This window comes from Parasteatoda tepidariorum, chromosome 2, assembly GCF_043381705.1.
Source record: "Parasteatoda tepidariorum isolate YZ-2023 chromosome 2, CAS_Ptep_4.0, whole genome shotgun sequence".
Lineage (NCBI taxonomy): Eukaryota > Metazoa > Arthropoda > Arachnida > Araneae > Theridiidae > Parasteatoda > Parasteatoda tepidariorum.
The window spans coordinates 11,630,834-11,651,751 of record NC_092205.1 but is presented as its reverse complement, the minus strand read 5'-3'; the positions used below and the strand labels follow the sequence as shown (position 1 = coordinate 11,651,751).

At 30.7% G+C, this 20,918-nt stretch overlaps 1 protein-coding gene across 4 annotated transcripts in view; it reads left to right on the top strand.

Annotated features, from left to right (window-relative positions):
* The window catches only part of LOC107445627 (uncharacterized), a 593,665-nt gene that overhangs the window by 528,185 nt on the left and 44,562 nt on the right, over positions 1 to 20,918 (top strand). For all 4 annotated transcript variants that reach the window (XM_071177173.1, XM_071177172.1, XM_071177174.1 and 1 more), the window contains one exon: positions 12,678 to 12,720. In XM_071177173.1, coding sequence (XP_071033274.1) covers positions 12,678 to 12,720 — 43 coding nt within the window. The remainder of the gene's footprint in view (positions 1 to 12,677; positions 12,721 to 20,918) is intronic.

The window sequence follows — 20,918 nt, the reverse complement described above, 5'->3', positions numbered from 1 at the left end:
CTTGTCTTCCCGTGTGACGCCCGAGAGATTGAGGGAGAAAAAAACACTTATCGATTAGATTTGCCAAGAGCTTTAAAAAATAACATACATCAGAAATGAATATCATTAAAGGATGGTTTGTTCTTTTTTGTGGTTACATAAGTATGGAATAACTACTTTACGCCCATTTTAGTTGTTTTTGTTTCTTATCCAATACTCTGGTGTTAATATACAGAATCAAATTTTTTCGTATCATTAATATTTATTGTTCCGTAACATAGTCTAAGTGGCTTTAAAATTTTTACACTCATTGCAAAATTGGCCTGTAAACATGCAACGCTATACGGATTCTGATAAGATTACCTTACTGTATGCTAATGAAATTTCTGGTGAAAAAAAGGAAGAAGAAAAAAACAATTTTAGTATTGAAAACCGAAAATATATGGTATTTAAATCATTCATTTGGTAATTTTTCTCTTCATATAGTAACGGTTTCTCAGAAATTCTTGTTTTCAGAATCACAGTTTTTATTACCACACATTTAGTAAAAAAAATACAAAACTGTAAAGTAAATTTAGCCGAATAAATGGTTTTTATGTCAAGCTTTAAGGTATCAAGATAAAATTACCAAATTTGCCGTGTTTCAAATAATATGCGGAATAAAAATAAAATTGTCAAGCAAAGCAATTAGGCTTTATATTTGCAAGTAGAAAAATTTTCATACTCAGTCGTAACAGTGTTGTTTCATATTTGGCTACTTTTTAATCGGCCTTATACTTTTATCCTGTATTATTTATACGATATTGCTGACAAATTTTTTAAAAAAATACTTTTTGAAATACATCATTTTAAACCTTTTTTTGTTATAGAAATTATTAAGTCATCATTTGGAAGGTGTTAAAAATACAAATGTTACTATTTATAATATTCGTGTTTAGAACAAAATAATGAGACTTACTTTTAAAGCATCAGAAAAAGAGGATGATTGATTCTAATGCAGTTTCAGAAGTACATGAATTGAATCTTTCGCGCCACCTTCTGTATTTAGTTGTAGACTTCTTCAACTATTTGCTTGAGTAAGCATAGTAGCGTATATTTTATGATCTCGGCGCATTGGATTTCGGCCAAAGAAATTTTGATGTGCTTGAATTATACAGGATTCAAGCTTCAAGAATAAAAAGTTTTTAGATTTTTCTCTAATTATATTTAATTACATTTCCTGAAGAATTTATACACTGTAACAAAATTAATATTACGTGCCATATATTTATGATTTTAATATTCTGATGTTATTCTTAACACTTCAGGCATGTAGTAGTTTATGTTTGATGTAGTAGTTCGCTAGAAGGGAAGGATTAATATTAGTTACTTTTTTATGAAACATGTATAACACATTAACGTAGTAACATATAATAACATAACGGAGCATATAACACTCTTTTTCGTTTTATACATATTTCGACACTTAATAACACATATTACAATATTTGAAGATACAAAAAAGTTTTCTCTGTGATATCTTCATTAGCTCATATTGCATAATTTACAACACTTAATCACACTGAAGGTATAATCCAATATAGTTTGCTGTATGTTTTTACATTTGTTCACATTGCATAATTTGCAGCACTTATAATTACGTTGAAAGAAATATTCTTTTTCATTTTCCTACACACTTCCTCATGTACTGACTGCTTAGTTTTCAATTCTTAATTGCGTTTAAAGTGTTACACCAATCTAGTTTGTTAAAGGTTTTTTCATTTTTCTCTTTATGCAAAATTTACAACATTCAATCACTCTTTTACATACATATTTCTACATCTTTCGCTCTTACTGCATAACTCACAATAGTTAATGACATTTCAATCAAAAGCATCTTCCTGCATTCTTTTCTCATGCAGTTACATTTTTGTAATTGTGACATAATTTGAAATATTTTTGTTCTAATACAAGCATTATATTGACTTAAAACAACATTTTTGTCAGAAATTGCCGCGTCACTTTCATCAGAAAACTATATACCTAGCTGAAATTTCCTTTTTCGGTTTCAAAAATAGTTAATAACATCTAAAATTAAATTAAGTTTATATAGACATAGAGATGTTACCAATTCTCTGTTTGTTAGCCCAAAGATCCATAATTTCCGTTACAAGTAGCAAGGACATTTTCCTTTCGGTTATGTTTGCTGTGCTTCCCTGTATAGAAAATCGACCACCCAAAAATATCGCGTGCATTCAACAGATATTGCGTTCGGGAATAAAAATAAAAAAAAAAGTAATTTCTTTAACCAAGTGGAAATAAAGTCAATGCGTATCATGCTACGAAAGATAAAAGGACCATCACAATACTTTGCAGGTCGGTAGTTACATTATCCAAATAATACATCTAATACAATAAATACACATATCAGAGGGGGGGGGAGAGATAAAACACAAAAATTACACGGAAGTATACAATTCAACCTCCATGGCCTTGGCACCGTGTAACCATTAACCTTCAACTTTCACGAACAATTCCCGGTACCCATCAATCGTTTTCAGGGTGGAAATTTGTACGTCGGCTATTTGTTAAAGCGGCCTGCAGTGGAAGGAAGACTCAATTTTTGTAGCGAATGCCAGTTGATTACGTCATGTCGCACCACAATTATCTTCCAGTTGAACACTATAATTTGGCAGTCTGGCGAAGTTGTTTTTTTTTTATTATCTCTATCTCTCTCTTCTCTTGATAATTTGGCAAAGAGCTTCAAATGAAGTTAATGATAGCTTTGGGAGATAGCGTGGCGTTAACTTCTGATGTTGCCTTTCAAATAGATAGTTGTGTGGTTTGTGCGGTGTAATGGATGGGATTTGGCATCTCCGACTGTAATGTGAGATGATTGGTGGAATATTTTTATTTGAATTGGCTAATTTTGAGGTAGTTTTATTTATACGTCGGGAGTTGGGGTCGTCTTGAATTATAATAAGTGTTCACATTTCCTTCAGCCTTAATGCGGTTTGAAGTTGAACCACGATTGAACAGCAATCTTCTTTAACTTGATTAGACGATACTGTAGTTAAAATTAAATGGAAACAGGTTCCAATTTAGAATCTAATTAATGTTGCAGCAATTCACATGAATGCTGATTCCCTTGCTAACGACATTAGTTCCTCACCATCTCTCAATAGAGCATGGAGCATTTCCCCCCGATTTTCACCTCTCGGCCACTGTGGTTTCTCTTGTTCTATTTTCCATTTTTTCCTCACTCAGCTACTGTGGTTTTTCCCATCTTTATTTCTCCATGTTTCGTTGGCAACTTTACGTTTTGTATTTCAAATCACTTTTTTTTCCTTCTCATTCACGTCTGACAAGTCTTGGAAATGGTCGGCTATTTTTTGAGCACTCTTTTTAACTTCTTCAGTCCTACTACCTTTTCCACAGCTAAAAAATTCATATTTTACTCACAGTAAGTGAGCTATAAAATAAAATATCTTTGAAAATATTTGAGGAATTTTTATAAAACTATCCAACATTTGCGTTACCTGGAGAGGGAAACTACGAAATTCACTCACGGTAAGCCCGACACACTAAGCCATGATCCATCTACTACTAGGGATATTTTATGTCTGCACTGTGGTCGGTGCTAACCGGGTGCGGAATTCGTATCCACCAGCCATCGCAACCCGGGTCACTTCATTGGAGGCGAGCTCTCTATCTCCTGATCCACCACGACTCCTCATCTTCTATTGTACCTTTTGTTTTACTGTACCTTATTTTTTCACTGCTATTGTGCCTATACTGCTTCATTCATTTTTTTAACAATTATAATCTTTGAAATTGCGCAATTCATATCGACCAGCCATTGCTGGGATTCAAACCCGGGTCACCTCATTGGAAGGTGAGCACTCTACCCTCTAAGCCATCACAACTCTGTATCTNTTGGAGGCGAGCTCTCTATCTCCTGATCCACCACGACTCCTCATCTTCTATTGTACCTTTTGTTTTACTGTACCTTATTTTTTCACTGCTATTGTGCCTATACTGCTTCATTCATTTTTTTAACAATTATAATCTTTGAAATTGCGCAATTCATATCGACCAGCCATTGCTGGGATTCAAACCCGGGTCACCTCATTGGAAGGTGAGCACTCTACCCTCTGAGCCATCACGACTCTATGTCTAATATTTGCCTTTTTTTTAACTCATTAAAAACATATTTATATAACATTTTACCTATTTTGAAGTCACTAAAAACATATTTATATACATTTTACCTTTTTTTGAAGTCACTAAAAACATATTTATATAACATTTTACCTTTTTTGAAGTCACTAAAAACATATCTTTATAACTTTTTACCTTTTTTGAAGTCACTAAAAACATATTTAAATAAAATTTTACCTTTTTTTGAAGTCACTAAAAACATATTTATGTAACATTTTACCTTTTTTTGAAGTCACTAAAAACATATTTAGATAACTTTTTACCTTTTTTGAAGTCACTAAAAACATATTTATATAACTTTTTACCTTTTTTGAAGTCACTAAAAACAAATTTATATAACATTTTATTTTTAATGTTTAAATTCATAAAGCCTTTTCTGTGCTGAAGCTGCACTTTTCTTATCCTTCGATATATTTTTTAAGTAGAAAAACATCGACCCATGTTAAACGCCTCTACCAGTTTGCACAATAAACGCCATGTTTAGTACAAATTCCTGTCTATTATGTTACTTAACCCTCTCTATTCCAGTGCCTTAACTTTTATGGGTTGCTGACCATTAAACAACTTACAAATCTGACCCTTAGGAGTTAAAAGTCCTTTCTAAAGTGTCCACCATAAAAGAGATCATGGAACTGGGAAGGAGTCCAAACCACAATCATTAAAAGAGCTTTTGGCGGCTGCATACTATCCAAAAAAAGAATGACTTTTTCTTTTTTTCTTCTCATCTCAAGATTATTCTCTTAAGAATATATGTCCCCCTTTTACAAAAGAAATGGAAGAACGGAATGGAACCATTATCCGGATCGCGGAAAAAGAAGGAACGTAATAATACGTTCGAAATAAAATAACTCGGAAGAAAAAAAAACGAATTCTGCAAGAAAAGGAGTCCTCGGTTATAAAAAGCAGATAAACATCAACTGAGTTTCTCCTTTTACGAATCTGCCATTAAAGAACAGATCCCCAGTATGGTCGTAATGGCGGATTTTTACGAGGCAGTTAAAAGCTTTGAAGCTGAGAAACTGGAACCGTAAATGTACCATAATTCTGCAGCCGTTATCGTGGAAGGCCGGGGCTTATACCCGCTGCTTAATATCCCCGGCACTGCAACACAGTTAAAGGGGCTGCGTGACAACTTGTAGAGCCCTATATTTGCCGCCGGGGCTTTTCGGGCAGGGCGCTTTTGAAGAGAAGGCGTAGAAGGGCTTAATCGTTTCACACTGCCGGTTAATTAGCTGTTTCGAGGCAGTTACTGATGGCTTCATCGTCATTTTCTCCTGGCTAAATGGCGAGATGGGTCGGAGTTGGAATTCTTGTTGGACTTCAAAGCCAAAATATTCCATGCCAGGTATCGAATTAAACTGCCTTCGGAAAAGGGCCTCTAAAGTTTAAATAGGGTCACTAACGATGTCCATCAAAAGTGTTTTCGCTCGTCTGGACGAGCTGATAAAATCTTTGTGAATAGTTTAAATTTCAAACTGGCATCGTTTGATTCAACTCAACAAAATATTTGTTGGACATAAGCTAAATTTTGTGAGCCGTGGCCTTTATGGTTGTCATAGTTAACTCTATTCTCATAATGCAGTAGTTAACATTGTATTAACTTTCTTGATTGCTTTTTATTTATGTTTTGACCACCGTTTTTTATATTGTTGTAAATTTTAAAATGTGTTGAACCATAATACCATTTAAATTACCTTGAACCTTAATACGGTAGCAGGCTGAACAGTAGCTGAATTAAACCTTGACACTTGATTACGCAATACTGTGGTTAAATTTGAGCTGATAAATGGTTCAGCTCAACACCTTACTAAATTTGAACCCCATTCTCACAATATTTTGTTATAAAGCTCCGATATTATGGGTCAATGTTGAATAGATTTCTTTTTAATCTTATATAAGTTCGACCAGATATTCCAATATTTCCTCACTGGATCTTTCTAATCTGTTTCGTGAAAAAGGGAAATCAAATTACCCTAAAGGAAAGCTCATTAATTTTTTTAAAAGATGCAACGACAAAATTACGAATAAAAGATTCGAAACTGAAATATCATTGCAAAAATTTTTTCCAGAATATAGTCTAATTCATCTTTATAGAAATCAAGAAAGGTGCAACTGAAGCAAAAGGTTTAAAAAAGGTGCAACTACAAAAACACGTATAAAAGATTTGAAACTAATGTACCAGAATAGTCAAAAAATGTTTCCAAAATGGTCAATTTCATACCTAGAAATAAAGCTTATATATTCACTACAAACACTATACGTTTACTTTTTTTTTTTTTAATAATGTGTTTTAAGATGCGTTGTTAACATCTTTTAGATGTTTTATTGCATGCTTACATCTGTTATTTGTTTTGTTACTCTTATAAAACTGTACTACTTATTTATGTGTTTAGTAATTCTAATATAATTTAATGTATGTTTCCTAATAAAATTTAGTAAATAAAAATAATAAAAACCGAAGTAAATACATATTATTCACTTTAAATGAAAAACAAAATTACTCTTAAGCAAAATATTTTTTCAATATCTGTTTTTAAAAAAAATTCAAAGTTTATTTTTTATTTTATTTTTTAAATTCTAAAAAATTGAATGAAGATGATTGCTTTATAAATTATTTAAAACAAACTATAAATTTTAGAAAAAAAAATACCTTTACCTGAAAAATTAAATCTGAAGAAAAAACACATTTTGAATTTTCTCAGGTTAAGTAAAACTATAACATGAATGATCTTAAAAATATTCATTTTATTTGTTTTAAAAATATATTCAAATGCGGTAACGTAATTTAATCAGCAAAAAAGTATCATAAAATTTTAATTAATTATTTTTTAAGAAATAATTTACTAAAAAGTATTGTGTACTTATTTTTACAAATAAAATTTTAAATATTATTTTCGTAGCAATTATATAAACTTTTATACAGCCACCTTAAAATATCTTTAGATACGAGAAAAGGAAATCTTCAACTTTAGTTCAAGCAACCTTGTGCTTTAATTTTCCTTTACATCAGAACAATTTATTTCTTCTTTTTTCATTAAATTTATTCTCTTTATTCGTTTCCTAATGCGTTTGCGATATATTTCTTTAAAAAAAATTCGAAGATAATTCCTTTTCCTTATCATTTCGCATTTTTTCAACTGACGTATATGAAATTCTTTTTTTTTTCCATGTTCAACACTTCTTCTGAATATTAAACCGTTGTAATAGATTAGAAACCGTATAGCCCCATCGCGGAAAACAGTTTTCTCTCCGAGTTCTATTCCATTTTGCTTTCTCTATTTCCTAAATAACAAATCCCTCCTTTTAAGAAAAACGATTAGAAAAATTTGGCGCTATTTTTCGCCAAAAAGGATCGTTTTCTTTAGTAGTGTAAAAATGTGTAACAGCCTTCTGATACTGGAAATAAATATTGACGATCGTTATAATAAAGCTTCGATGGAAATAAAATTTATTTCTGCGGGCCATAGAGGATTTATTCGAAGTACTTCTTCCACGACTTGGATATTTTATTGGTACATACTTCGTATCGAAAAGCTGTGTAAATCTAGATGACATTTATTTTTCCACCTTGCGTCGAAATAGCATGTTTTCGAATGAAACCATACATATTAACTTTTTATATCTGATTCATGCTCAGAATTCTATTTATAGAAAAGTATTAAATATTCGCTATTGACAATTGAGTAATATTAATGTTGTAATAGTTATTAATAAAAAAGGTTGCTGGCTTAGCTACTTTATGAAGCCTATAGCATTAAAAAATCATTACAGTGTTTTTGAACAAATATAATTAATAGATTTTTAATGTCTTTAATGTATTACCACTAGATTATGTAACTTTTTTAATGATATTGATTAAATTTGTTTGCTAAATTAGATTATGTTTTAGCATTTAAAAAGAAAAGTGTTTCGTAATCAAAGCTATAAGTTAATGATGTTTTTAACTTTTTCCAAAATAGTACGTAGAATAAATTATTTTAAGAAAATATTTTATGTATTTTGGCTTTTAAATTCAATCCAAAGTATGTAAAATGTATTTATTTGTGTTTAATTATTAATTTGTGTTTATTAATTACTTTCTTTTTAGTTATTGATTTATATTTATTAATTACTTTCTTTTTTTGTTAATTCAATTTATTAATCGTTTATTACACTGTTTATTAAAAAATCCAGCACATTCCATGATTGCTATGCAGATATCGATTACACCAAAATTGATATGGATTGTTTCTGATAACTTTTCTGTTGTATTAATAATTTTTCGCTTCAAGTACAGTTTTAAAACTGTGATAACAGATGGTGGCAATACTAATTTGGTTTGATATTTTTATAAACTGAAAACTTCATTTATTTAAATAACTTACAGGAAATAAGATAAGGGCTAAAAAATATCCATTAATATTAATCACTCAACATCACACAATTTTTAATTTAATAAAAGAACAAATGCAATTAAAATTAAATAATATTTAAAAAATGAAAAAGTTCTAAATAAACACCGAAATTAAAACAAAAACTGTTGCATTTAAAATGCAAAATAAGGAAATTACGACTTTATTCTTAGAATAAAAATTTAAAAATGTATATATATTTGATACAAAAAAAATGAAGTACAAAAACAAGATAACTCTATAAAAAAAACTCCTTAAAATCAAAAACAGGAAGAAAAAAAATACTACTTTATTTAGTTAAATAACAATGAAACAAAAAATTTATAATGCATAATTTTAACATCACAAAACCGAAATATTTACTGTAACTTTATATTTCAGTTGCTTAAAATAGACGACAGGATAGAGAAAGATGAAAAGAGGAGAGCCAAAAAAATGCGGCTTACGTTTTATTCAGGCGTATTAAATGCCCTATCCATTTTCCAGGTCTCAATCTTGACCGCCAGGGTCCTTCAAAAACTGCCCCATCCCTTGTTCTCTGTTGCCCTGGTTACCGCTTTTCATTCAGCTTTTTAAAAGTGGAACAGTTGTTGAATGAAGAAGGTTTTCCCCTCTTCTTCTTTGATGTATTTATTCCCGTTTTCCTTCCTGCTATTTTCAGGGAAATGGATTTATACCCTATCTGGAATTGAGGGTGGTCACTATTTTCTATGCTTTTTCGATTTTATTTATATCTCTGTGGGAGTCCGAAAATGTGATTTTTTTTTTAACTTTACTTTGACGTGAAAAATGTTTGCAATAGAAAATATCCGGTTTAAATCGAAGTTTTTCTTGAAGTAATGGGGAAAAAATAAATCTAAAAATTTTTAGAATTTGCATTAAATATACTAAATAGAATACTTTGTTGCAATACAATGTATAAAATAAATATTCACGTATATATATATANATATATATATATATATATATATAAGTGAAAAGGACGCGCTTGAACTTGAACTTCTCATAAACTTTTTTACTACTTTTGAACAAGTGTTTGGTTTAGTTATGAAGCATTGAAAAATTACAGCAATCTACTTCTGTTCAGTGCTTTTGCTTTTTGAGCTTAACACTAATTGTTAGGATTTTTTAGCATAACACTAATTGTTTATGCGTTAATAATAAAAAAAATGATTTTAGTGACTAATTTTATTGTTTAGACATCGAAGGCTAAGTGATGAGACCGAAAAATTTGACCTTTATCCAACGTATGTCTCAGGCTAAAGGTCTAAGTAATCCTATAAATCTCGGACTCTAAATAATTCTACGTATCTCGGACTCGGCTCTAAGTAATCCTACGCACCCGAACTTGGCTCTAAGTAATCCTATGTATATCGGGCTCTAAGCAATCATGTGTATCTCGGGCTTTAAATAATTCTACGTATCTCGAACTGAGCTCTAAGTATTCGTATTCACTCTGACTCGGGTGGGACTCGAATTAAAGTCTTTCGGGTGGGCTTGAACCTCCGAAAGTGAGCCCAACAAACTCTTCCGAACTTAAGCCAAATATGCATATTTCAAGTTTAAATTTAAAAACTTTAATTCAAACGATATTTTAATTCATATTTTTTATTTAAAACATTTCAATTCAAATAAATAAATATACAACGAAAATAAAATTAAGGTGTCTTTTTAGAATCACTAGATTCATGTCAGTGTCTGAAAAATTATTATGTATTTCAAAAAGAGTAAGCAATCTTAAATTAAATTAATATTTTTTCATCAAATCATATTCTCTGTTGCAATGGATTTCTCAGGATTAACAAATCAATTAATATATTAGCAACCAAAAATCTTTTTCTTTTCGCGTACATTGGGGTTGGGGTTATTTCGAAATTTTTAATCATGTATGTAATCCATATTAATTTAACATGATGGCTTCAAAATGTAAAAATATCACTTAATATTTCTTTAAAAGTTTTCTTTCCATTGGATTCATATTAATTTCTTAAAACCCGCGGAACTTCAATCAAATCTTTTTCATTCCTAAAAGAAATCTTCTTTTCTGTTTTAAATTTTTTCCGCCAAATCTCACTTTCCCCTCGCTTGCACCTGTTCTTTCGAAAATTTTATTCTAATCCAAATATTTATTAAATGCACTATCGATATGGAATAAAAAAGAGGAAAAAAAGCTTTGGAGATTTTTAAAAAAAAATCATTTTCTTTTTATATACAGGCTTGTTCTCATCTCTCTTTAGGCGCCTGAAGCCATAATAATAATCTCATTTGGTGCAGAAAGCGACGCGGAGTTCCGCTGGAATTTCATTAATTTTAAATTGGAAAAAGGATTCCCACCCTTCCAGCCAACTTTTGAAAAAAAATTTCTCCACCCTGCTTTATTTTGAATTCAATTTTTAAGTACTTCCGATCCTAAGGAATTATGTTTTGTCCAAGACTTTTTTTTTTTTTACACCTATTGAATTTGATAAGATTGAACTATCTTTTCAGTGTTGTTATAAAAAAAAAGACTATCATCTTTTGATTAATCTTCTTCCTCCCGTAAATGAAGCGAGTATTAATAGTTTATATTTTAATTGAAAGAAACACCATTGAATTGGTTTTTTGATCATTTTTTTTTTTATTCTTCATATTGCAAAAGAATTGTTGTCGCAGAAAGGCGTTTAAATTGTTTTTTACTATATTAAAAACCACTTCAAAACAGAATCTGTTTTTTATACATTTTGCTTTAAATGTTTATAGTTTAATGAAAAGTTATAAAAGAATTAAAAGTGAACGAATGTGTGCTACTATGTTTTTTTACATGAATGAATCATAAAACCTATGAATGCCATGCATTGTTGGGTTACAAATTATTATGCATAAGGAAATTGTATAAGTTAAAATACTCTTTGGGTTTAAAAATATTGTACAAGAAGAAATTTTTCTGATTGGTTTTTGGTTTGTGACGATATTTTATGTATTAAAAGATTGTTTAAGGTGGGAAACTTTTAGGGTAACAATTATACAATTTACAGTAAAAAAAGAGAATACTAGTTTAAGTTGTGTAACAAATTGTTTAGAGTAACTTACTGCTAAGACACTTATTGTATCAAAAATTGTTGTTTTAAAAGATGTATTGTATAAGTTGCATCACTTTTTGAATTGCAAATTGTTGTACAGAAAGAGAGTTTATAAACTGAGCAAAATTTGACCACTAATTTTAGCATTTTGGTTATAGAAAAAAATAATTCTGAATTTTCATATGCTTTAAAATTATGAGACGAAATCTTTTAAGTTTTATTTATCTTCAGCAACTGTAAAGATGCTTTTTTTGGCGCACACTAATTAGAAATTTCTCGGAAAAAAATGGTTAAATAACTATTTATTTAATTGCAATTTTAACATATTCAAAGAAAATAGTCAAATAATCATAAATAAGATGGTATTTAAAGAGTAAACTCTTAAAAAACTGTTTATTAACTGCTTTCGCGTAATACGGTTAAAAAACCAGAAGTTTATCGCACCAACTATGCCCACTTAATGAAGTCACTTAGTTTTTTGCTGGTGGGTACATGTTATAGCCGAGAGGACTAATCTGTCAGTCTCATGACCGACAGAGCGAAGGTTCGAGTCCCAGCGTTGACACCACAATATTTTCTCCGTTGCCCACTACTCTGCACTCCCCAATTTGTGACCCTGGACTATTGGAATGCGATACTTTCACTCACGTATAAATGGTAGCACCATTAAGCTGTTTAACACAAAAAAATCGAGAATTTACATACTAGTTGTGAATGGTTTAAAAGCAACGTAGTTTTGTATTCATGATTTTTTTTAGCCATACTAGTTGTAAACGTTTTAAAACAGTAAATCGAAAAAAATTTTCTTTACCACCGACTTTACGGTTAAGTGAATGGACAGCCTGCTATCGGTTATTTTACCGTAATTTTCGAATGAAAATTATAAAAGTGCATAAAATTAAAATTTCGAGTAATAATTTTAACCGCGTATCTAATTCTAAAATAATCTTAATTCAAATTTAACACAAAACTAAACTGCAGGTATAAATACTTTATCTTTTTGTTGCTTTTTTATCTGTGGTATTTATTTTTTTATTTTATTTCACAGGTGCCTCCTGATCTTGAAGCACCAAGCCCAGAAACACCAAAACGTGAGTACAGCTTTATCTGTTACATCCTTTCAATCTTTTTTTTAACTGTTTTGATCTAAATAAGGTAAAAGAATGTTTAAATTTCATTATCCTCTCTTTTTTCAAAGTAGCCATTGAATTCTGTTGAAGAATGCTATTGAGAAATGAAGAGAGCACTTCAAAATTCACGAGCACTTTAAGATTTAAAGAAATTTCTCTTTTAAGATAAATGCGTTTTACAATTCTCCTTTCAACTTGATAAATTGGCCAGCTTCTTTTTTTTTTATCTTCACTGTATAAAACGAGCTTACGTCAAAATAAGTATTCTTTGATATACTTAATTAAATAAATTAATTATAGAAAGTGGTTGGAAAATTTTACGAGATTAATTAAAATAAGATTACACGTCCTTTTTTTTTTCTATTATGTGAAGTAAGTAGAATATTTTAATGGGATATTTGACGTTAAAATATTTATTAAAACTCTTCTTTTCCTTTTCTGCTAATTAAGAAAAAGAACTCGTCTCATGTTTGAAAGGATATTAGCTTTTCATATTTATGAATAAATTAGTTGGAAGAATCAGACTGAAACAAAAGACGATTGAAGATGAGGATTTTTATGAAATAATTTTTATGCTTTTATTTCTTTTTTGAAAGAGGTTACAAATTTATTTATTTGTTACTTAATATATTCTTAAACGAAACAATTTCTTTAAGACACACCACGTGGTGTATTGTATTTTTTGTTGAGAGATTTTTAAACGATTCAAGTCATGTTTTTTTTTTCATAAATTGTCATTTCAAAACTAAAAGTTTAAAGAAAAATATTCAATTCTACTAAATTAAAATTACTATTTTCAATATTTTATTTTTAATTGGTAATTTGCTGATATTTTTCTATCTAGTTTTTTTTAATATGAGTAGCCACAGTAGGCTTGATTTATTCATGACTAGTTTTTTCAACTTAGTAACTTATTTTTTAAGAAGAAAAAAAGCATTATTATTTTAAGGTGTTAACCTTGCTTAAAAAAAACATGAAAAAGTTTGTAATTCGTGCTTATTCTTATTTTTTCGTTTATTTTTTTTCCCTTAAAACATTAGCTTTAGGCAATTTCTTTTTTATTTCTGTTTGAACTCTGTTAACACTATATTAATGTTCGAATCAAATTGAGCTCAATTGAAAATGATGTGAGTTGATTAATGATTGGTATATTTATATCAAAACAAAAGAATAACGATATAACTAATGAAAAATAGCTATGAATAAATTTGTATTGGGTCTACAAACATAAGCTTGTGTCAACCATTGAATATTATAGTAATAATTCTATAGAGAACATCTAAAGATATTTTATCTAAAAAAAAAATCTTTAGATTTTTCTCAATAGAATTATTAGAATCTTGATAGCTCTGGGGATAGAGCGTTTGCCTCCCAATGAAGTGACGCAAGTTCGAATCCCAGGCATGGCTGGTTGATACGATTTCTGCCTCCTCTCCGAATCGCACAGTGTTGACATAAAATATCCTCAGTAGTAGACGGATCATGGGTTAGAATCCCCTTGCCGTCGGGCTAACCGTGGTAGGTTTACGTGGTTTTTCACACCGTGTAACGCAAATACTGCTTAGTTCCATCGAAAAGTCCTCCACGAAGACTAGTTGCCTTCTGAGGTGATTAAAAAAATTACAGGGAGCCGACCAGACGATCTAGCGGTTAGCGCGCCTGACTGCGAAGCCAATGGATGCGGATTCGAATCCCGCTCAAGGCATGGATGTTTCTCTCTGTGTGTTGTTCTCTATTGTGTGATGTGTCAATGTGGCTCACCCTATAAACGGGTATCTGTGGCAGTGTGACGTGGGTAATGTTGCTCGCCTCAGTGACTTAGGTTCACAGGTGCCCACTGGGTAACGTTAAGTGAGTAATACTTCCGGCATCTTCCTAGGCGAAGAACGTAAAAGTTCAGTGACTGCCATTAGAAAAAAAATTACAAAGCTACGAAATTGAAAATAGTGACAAACTCAAAGTTGGGTCGGCAGTTCAACGGTGATTATAAAATAAAATTTCAAGAAATGGAATTATTACCAAAACTCAATAGTTTGCTTAAAAACTAACATTAAGTATCTGCCGAGTTTCTATTCCTTATCTTAGTTGTGACCAGTGGGAAAACTTTGCAGCTACCAGTGAAAAAAACATTACAGCTGCGGAGCTATTGTGAATTAGTACGTAGAGAATGATTCGATAACTAATGATTAAACATTCTGCATTGCAATGAATTTAAACAACTATTTGGCAAACTGTATGAATAGCTTTATATCATTTCTATTTTCAAACTCGTCACTCTCGTTTAAATTAACATCAAAGTACAATTTGAGAATAGAGATCAATATGTGGTTTCCAGCGAACTCTCGTTTTAAAAAGTTAATACTATTTACATGCTATCTGTAAATATTTATTTTTTAACGGCAATAATGGGCCGGGATAGTTTGGTTGGTGGGGCGCTTGAATAATTTTCGTGAGAACGGGAGTTCGAATCCAGCCGGCCGAAGACCCCGTGTAGTAAATAATAATTGGTGCACGTTAAATTTGTCGGGTAACAAAGTCCTCCATGTCCCCATAAAAAAAATTTATTCCCCCAGTGATACTGAATTTGAGATTGATCGTAGTCTGGTTCATGACGCACGACATATTATTTTTCTAAATATTATTCCTCGACACTGACGTATTTAGAAAACGGCACAAAATAGTGGTTGTCAGAATATTCCGTGAACTTTTATTTAGAAAGTAATACTAGTTATACACGGGATTTGTTGATATTTATTTTCCAAACTCTTGCCCAAAAGAAATTTATTTTCCATTGGTAGATATTTATTTTTTATTTTACAAATTCATTGCATGGAAATCGTTAGTATTACATTCACCTGAAGCATATTTTTTTGTTTCATTTAAATGATTATTTAAAAATAAATCAATTGAAAAAATTAGATAAAAACTAAGCAATTATTTATTTCATAAGCTATTTACAGTAGCTGATTCGCATGTGAATCATATGTGTGGGATGGCGATATTTAAGGCTGAGGCCTCTTAATTATTAACACCGCGGTGACTGTAACGTAGAAGTCATGGAAGATTTAATAGTCGTTGGTAAATATGTATTCAGCTGCCAGAGTTCAGAAATCTATCCGAGCATCCTAAATAATAAAAAAATAAAAAATACTTTCCCGACATCAGATTATTTGGTTCCTCTCCAAATGATGAGGCTGGAAACGATGTAACTGCAACTGTCTTCAACTAAAGCGATGTTTAATTTTTTTTTTCTGTGAATACGACTTAAAAAAAAGACAATTAATATCTGCATTATATTGAATATCCGTTTTTTGTAACACCCTGAGTTTTTGAAATGTTCTGTATAACCTCTATAAACTAGAGCCGCTGTCTCTCAGGAGATAGAGCGTTCGCATTCCAATGGGTTCGAATCCCAGTAGATACGAATTCCGCATCCGGCTTGCACCGACCACAGTGCTGACNTGGATCATGGGTTAGAGTCCCCCTTTCGTCTAACTTACCGTTAGAAGTCTTCGTAGTTTTCCTCTCCATGTAACTTAAATGCTGGTTAGTTCCATAAACTCCTTCACGAAGGCAAATTTCTTCCAATACTTGATCCAGGAGCTCCCTTGACTTCTAGATTGGGTTTAAAATTACAAGGCTATAGAGTTGAACATTAGTAGTCGTAAACCGATAAAATTGGGTCGGCTGTTCAACGACGGTTATAATAAATAAAATAAAAATTCTACAAACTGGTATTGTAAACTAGACGATTTTCATTTAAATTTAACTTCATCAATGTTCTGAAAACAGTTAGATACATTTGATACATTAAACAGTACGAGTTTTCTTTTATTTATTTATTTATTTATTATTATTTATTTTTTTTGGAAAAGAAATGGAATAACGAAATATTTCGTCACTTGACGAAATGTTTCCTTGGATCATACGCCAGGAAACGGTTTCGTCAAAAGCGAAGAAACTATCGTGAAATTTGAGTATCCATTTTTTATAGTCTATTGGTTATCTTCACCAAATTTTTATCTTCCAAGTAACAGTTTAACTTTCTCAGAAAGATTACAGCAAGTTAGCGCAATGATACGAATCACATTATTATAATTCATTGTTTTGAATAAGTTACATTCAATCTCACGGGAAAAAAAAGGATAGCTTTAGCCTACAAGAAAAAGAAATGCCCATTAAGATATTTCGTTGTAGTACTTTACTTTGCCGTAACAGTTACATCTGTATCAACCGTATCATTTAGATATGAACCAAATGAAAAGAAAAGGAACAAATCATTTTAGATGGATGCTAAGAGAGTTCGGAAGTGGATAAGATCTGACCGTTTATCTTGAAGCAAGAAAGAAAAAAAACAGTTATATAAAGTTCGTCTTCTTTTTAAAGTACGCACTCTTATCGAAGATAGAATAAGGATGAAAGCTAGACGATCGAAAATAAAGAAACGAAATAAGCCGACCGTATGTATGATGGTCAAGGAGTTGGCCTCCTACCAGGATGACCCTTGGTTCGAATCCCGCTTCGGGCATGGGTGTCATTTATTTCTCTCTTCTATTTGTCTTGTGTTATTACGACGACATTGACCCTGCTATGGGGTGCCCACCGTAAAGTGATTATTAAAAAAGTTAGATACATTAGGTACTACGATTCTTTTTTACCATTGACGAAATTCGTTTCCTCGAAGAAGTCAGGATACTAATTTCATCACTTTAACGAAATGTTCCCTCGGAGTATATACCGAGAAACGGTTTCGTCAAAAATGAGGGAAGTTTCGTCAAATTTAATTATCCATTTTTTCCCAGTGTGCTGGTTATCTTCACAAAGTTTTTATCCTCCCTAATAATAGTCTAACTTTCTTATAAAGATTGCAGCAAATCTACACAATGGTACGATTCACATTATTATGATTCATTGTTTTGAATAAGTTACATTCAATCTCACGGGAAAAAAGGGATCACTTTAGCCTACAATATATATAAAAAATATCCATTAAGATATCGCTTTGCAGTAAGAGTTACATCTTTCTCAACCCTATCATTTGGAAATGAACCAAATGAAAAGAAAAGGAACAAATCATTTTAGATGGACGCTAAGAGAGTTCGGAAGTGGATAAAGTGCTGAAGAAAGGCGGGGAAGAAAAAGCCTTCTTCAGAAAGAGAGAAAGAAAAAAAAAACTGACCGTTTATCTTGAAACAAGAGAGAAAGAAAAAAAGTTATATAAAGTTCGTCCTCTTTTAAAGTACACACTCTTATCGAAGATAGAATGAAAGAAAAGAACCACTTGAGAATTCTACACTTCATTTTTAAAGCTTGTCCACTCGAAATGGAGGAGGACTTCCGACATAAGACCGGAGAGAAAAAAAAATTAAGTGAAATGGAAGAAACCAAGTCCGACACGGCCACTTGAAAACGAGACAGTTGGTAGAGATATTAATAGACCTCCCTTTTTTATTCGAATCATTCCCAAATGGAACTTTCTAAGAATACACTAAAGAATGATATTTTGTGAATGATGTATCGTTTCGTTAAAAAAAAAAAAAAGACAGTCATTTGAATCAATTATAAATTATTTTTATTTTAAAATAATAAGTATTTATTTATTTAAATTTTTAAGTTATTTCATGGATTTTCTATTGTGTTTCAATAGCGATTTACTTTAAAAATTCCGTGTCTTAAACCCATATTTATTTCTTTTACAAAAAATTAAATTCAAATTCCTGAACCCTTTGACGCAGAATTTTTATGAAACATGTTTTTCATACTATTTTCATTACTTTAGGTCAAAAATAAGTGAAAAATATCATATTTAGCGTGAGATACGTGAATTTTAATAATTTAGGGTCATGAAATACAGCATAAACACCGGTGTCTTTTTCTGCTTTAAGGGTTAACTCTTCCAAACACGGCTCACTTCCAAACAATATTTTTATAAATTTGCACTCATTTGTAGTTTCTAACAGAAACAGTTATTCATGAGTGAAATTTCTTTAATTTATGAAATCCAATATTGATAAATTTTTGAATATAAATGAAAAAAAAATTATCAAACTACCTTTTTGTATTTTACATTTTAGTTCAAACAATTCGGATTTTCTAACAGATATTTTTAGTAAATATTATAAATATGGTAAATATTATAGTATAATATAGCATATATAATATAGTAAATATAGTATAATATAGTAGTAGAGTATATAGTAGATATTATAGGTACTCTTACTTGTGATTAGATCGCCAAAAAATATATATATATAGAAGGGACCGGTGTCCAAACTGCGTCAAAGGGTTTAAAACATGATATACCGCGTGACGCAGCTCATGGAAAATTTTTCATTTACCTACTTAAAAGTGATTTAGAATTAAGAGAAAAGTATATTCAGGTAAAATTAGTGTAAACCATGAAGTGTTTATTTTTTTAATTCAAAATATCAAATTCCAAACAAATTAGGACAGAATTACTTATTACGCAATGGGTAATAAGTAATTCTGTCCTAATTTGTTTGGAAATAGTACTATAACCTGTTTGTTCAGCATTTTAAACTTCAGGTTTACTCTAGGTTTATCTGTATTCACTTTTCTGTAAAATTTATATTTTAAATTACTTATGTAGGTGAAACAGAATTTGCCATGAATGGTTTCTTTCACGGTATAGCGTCTCTCTTAGGAACTCTTAGCATTGATAATCGCTGGGGTGCTTTACAACATAGAGCACAACTTAGGCTACATCGACTGAAACGTGAACTGAATAAAAACAGAAAATATGCTTGCTATCATAATATCAACAAACTATCAAGTGCCGCACATAATTTGAACCTTGTAACATAAAACTAATATAACGGTAACTCAATAGTTTGTTGATACTATTGTCACTATAGCTCATCTTGAGGCCAGCTTGTTTTATTCACAGCAATGTCGATTCTCTGGAAAATTATCACAATTTGCTCCGACTCTACATTTCATATGGAAATGCGTTTTATCCTGACGTTCCCACTCTTTCCCCAGTTTCTTTTGTTCATATCTACTAGTTTAGAGTTTTGGTTGGCAGTTGTAACTTTTCATGTGTTATGTCTGTGGTAACTTTTCTCGTCGTGTCTGTGGTCCTTTCTTCCGTTTAATGAAGAATTTAAATCATAAATGAAAGCCAAATTTATGTATGAAGCAAAAAATAGTTTTAATGTTTTCAAATACCTGAAAGAATTATTTGAGAGTTACACAAAATATTGTACTTACACTTCTTGACAGTATTTCCCAAATGACGCTAGTAAATTTTCAACTATTGAAAATTCATCTAGAATTGAGTGTATAAATTGTTTATTAAATAATTAATTATTATTTTTATACGATTACCATTTCCTATTGTCTACACTTTGAAACAGCGAAATTCTAAAATCATTCAGAAATCCTGTAGGATCAAACAGGTGCGTAGCATTTTTTTCAACAAAAAATAAGCACCTTTTAAGTACTTTTTAAGCACTCAAAAAATATTTTTAATCGCTTTCCAAAAAAAAAATTCATAATTAGGATCTGTGCAGCAATAAAAATTATTTTTTCTATCATTTAAAATTCTTAATTTATAAACGTAAAACGAATGAAATTTAAAATCGTTTTCAAAAACTTAACATAGCTAGTTTCTGATAAATATTGCAGAGAAAATTGTGAAAATCATGCATTTCCTTCCATTTAAAACGACAATCGCAACGGCAAAGAAAATTCTCTTTTTAAAAGAGAATCGAGTACTTTTTACAAATCCCGAATAAAAAAAGCACATTTAAGAACTTTTTAAAAGCGTTAATCAAAAATAAGCACCTTTAAGTACTTTTCAAAAGAGCTACGCACACTGTCAGATTATCTGGGATTATTTTGGATATAAAGTTACTCAAAAACAAGGTTAAAAAGGTCACTAACCAAATTGCACATCAAAATCAAAATGGTTCCTTTATGTCGCTTTCTAAGTTGCTGAAAAGGTCCCCCACACTCAATTACAAAATCAAGAATTAATTCAAAACCAGTGGAATTGAGGTTTAACTCACTTTTATTTTTCATGGTGTTATTTAACTTTTTAAAAAAAAAATTTAACAAAAAAAGAACCTGTACTGGCAAGTAACGCCTACATGCCGACAAAAAAAAATTCTTTCAGATGTTTTTCCCGCCTCTTCAGG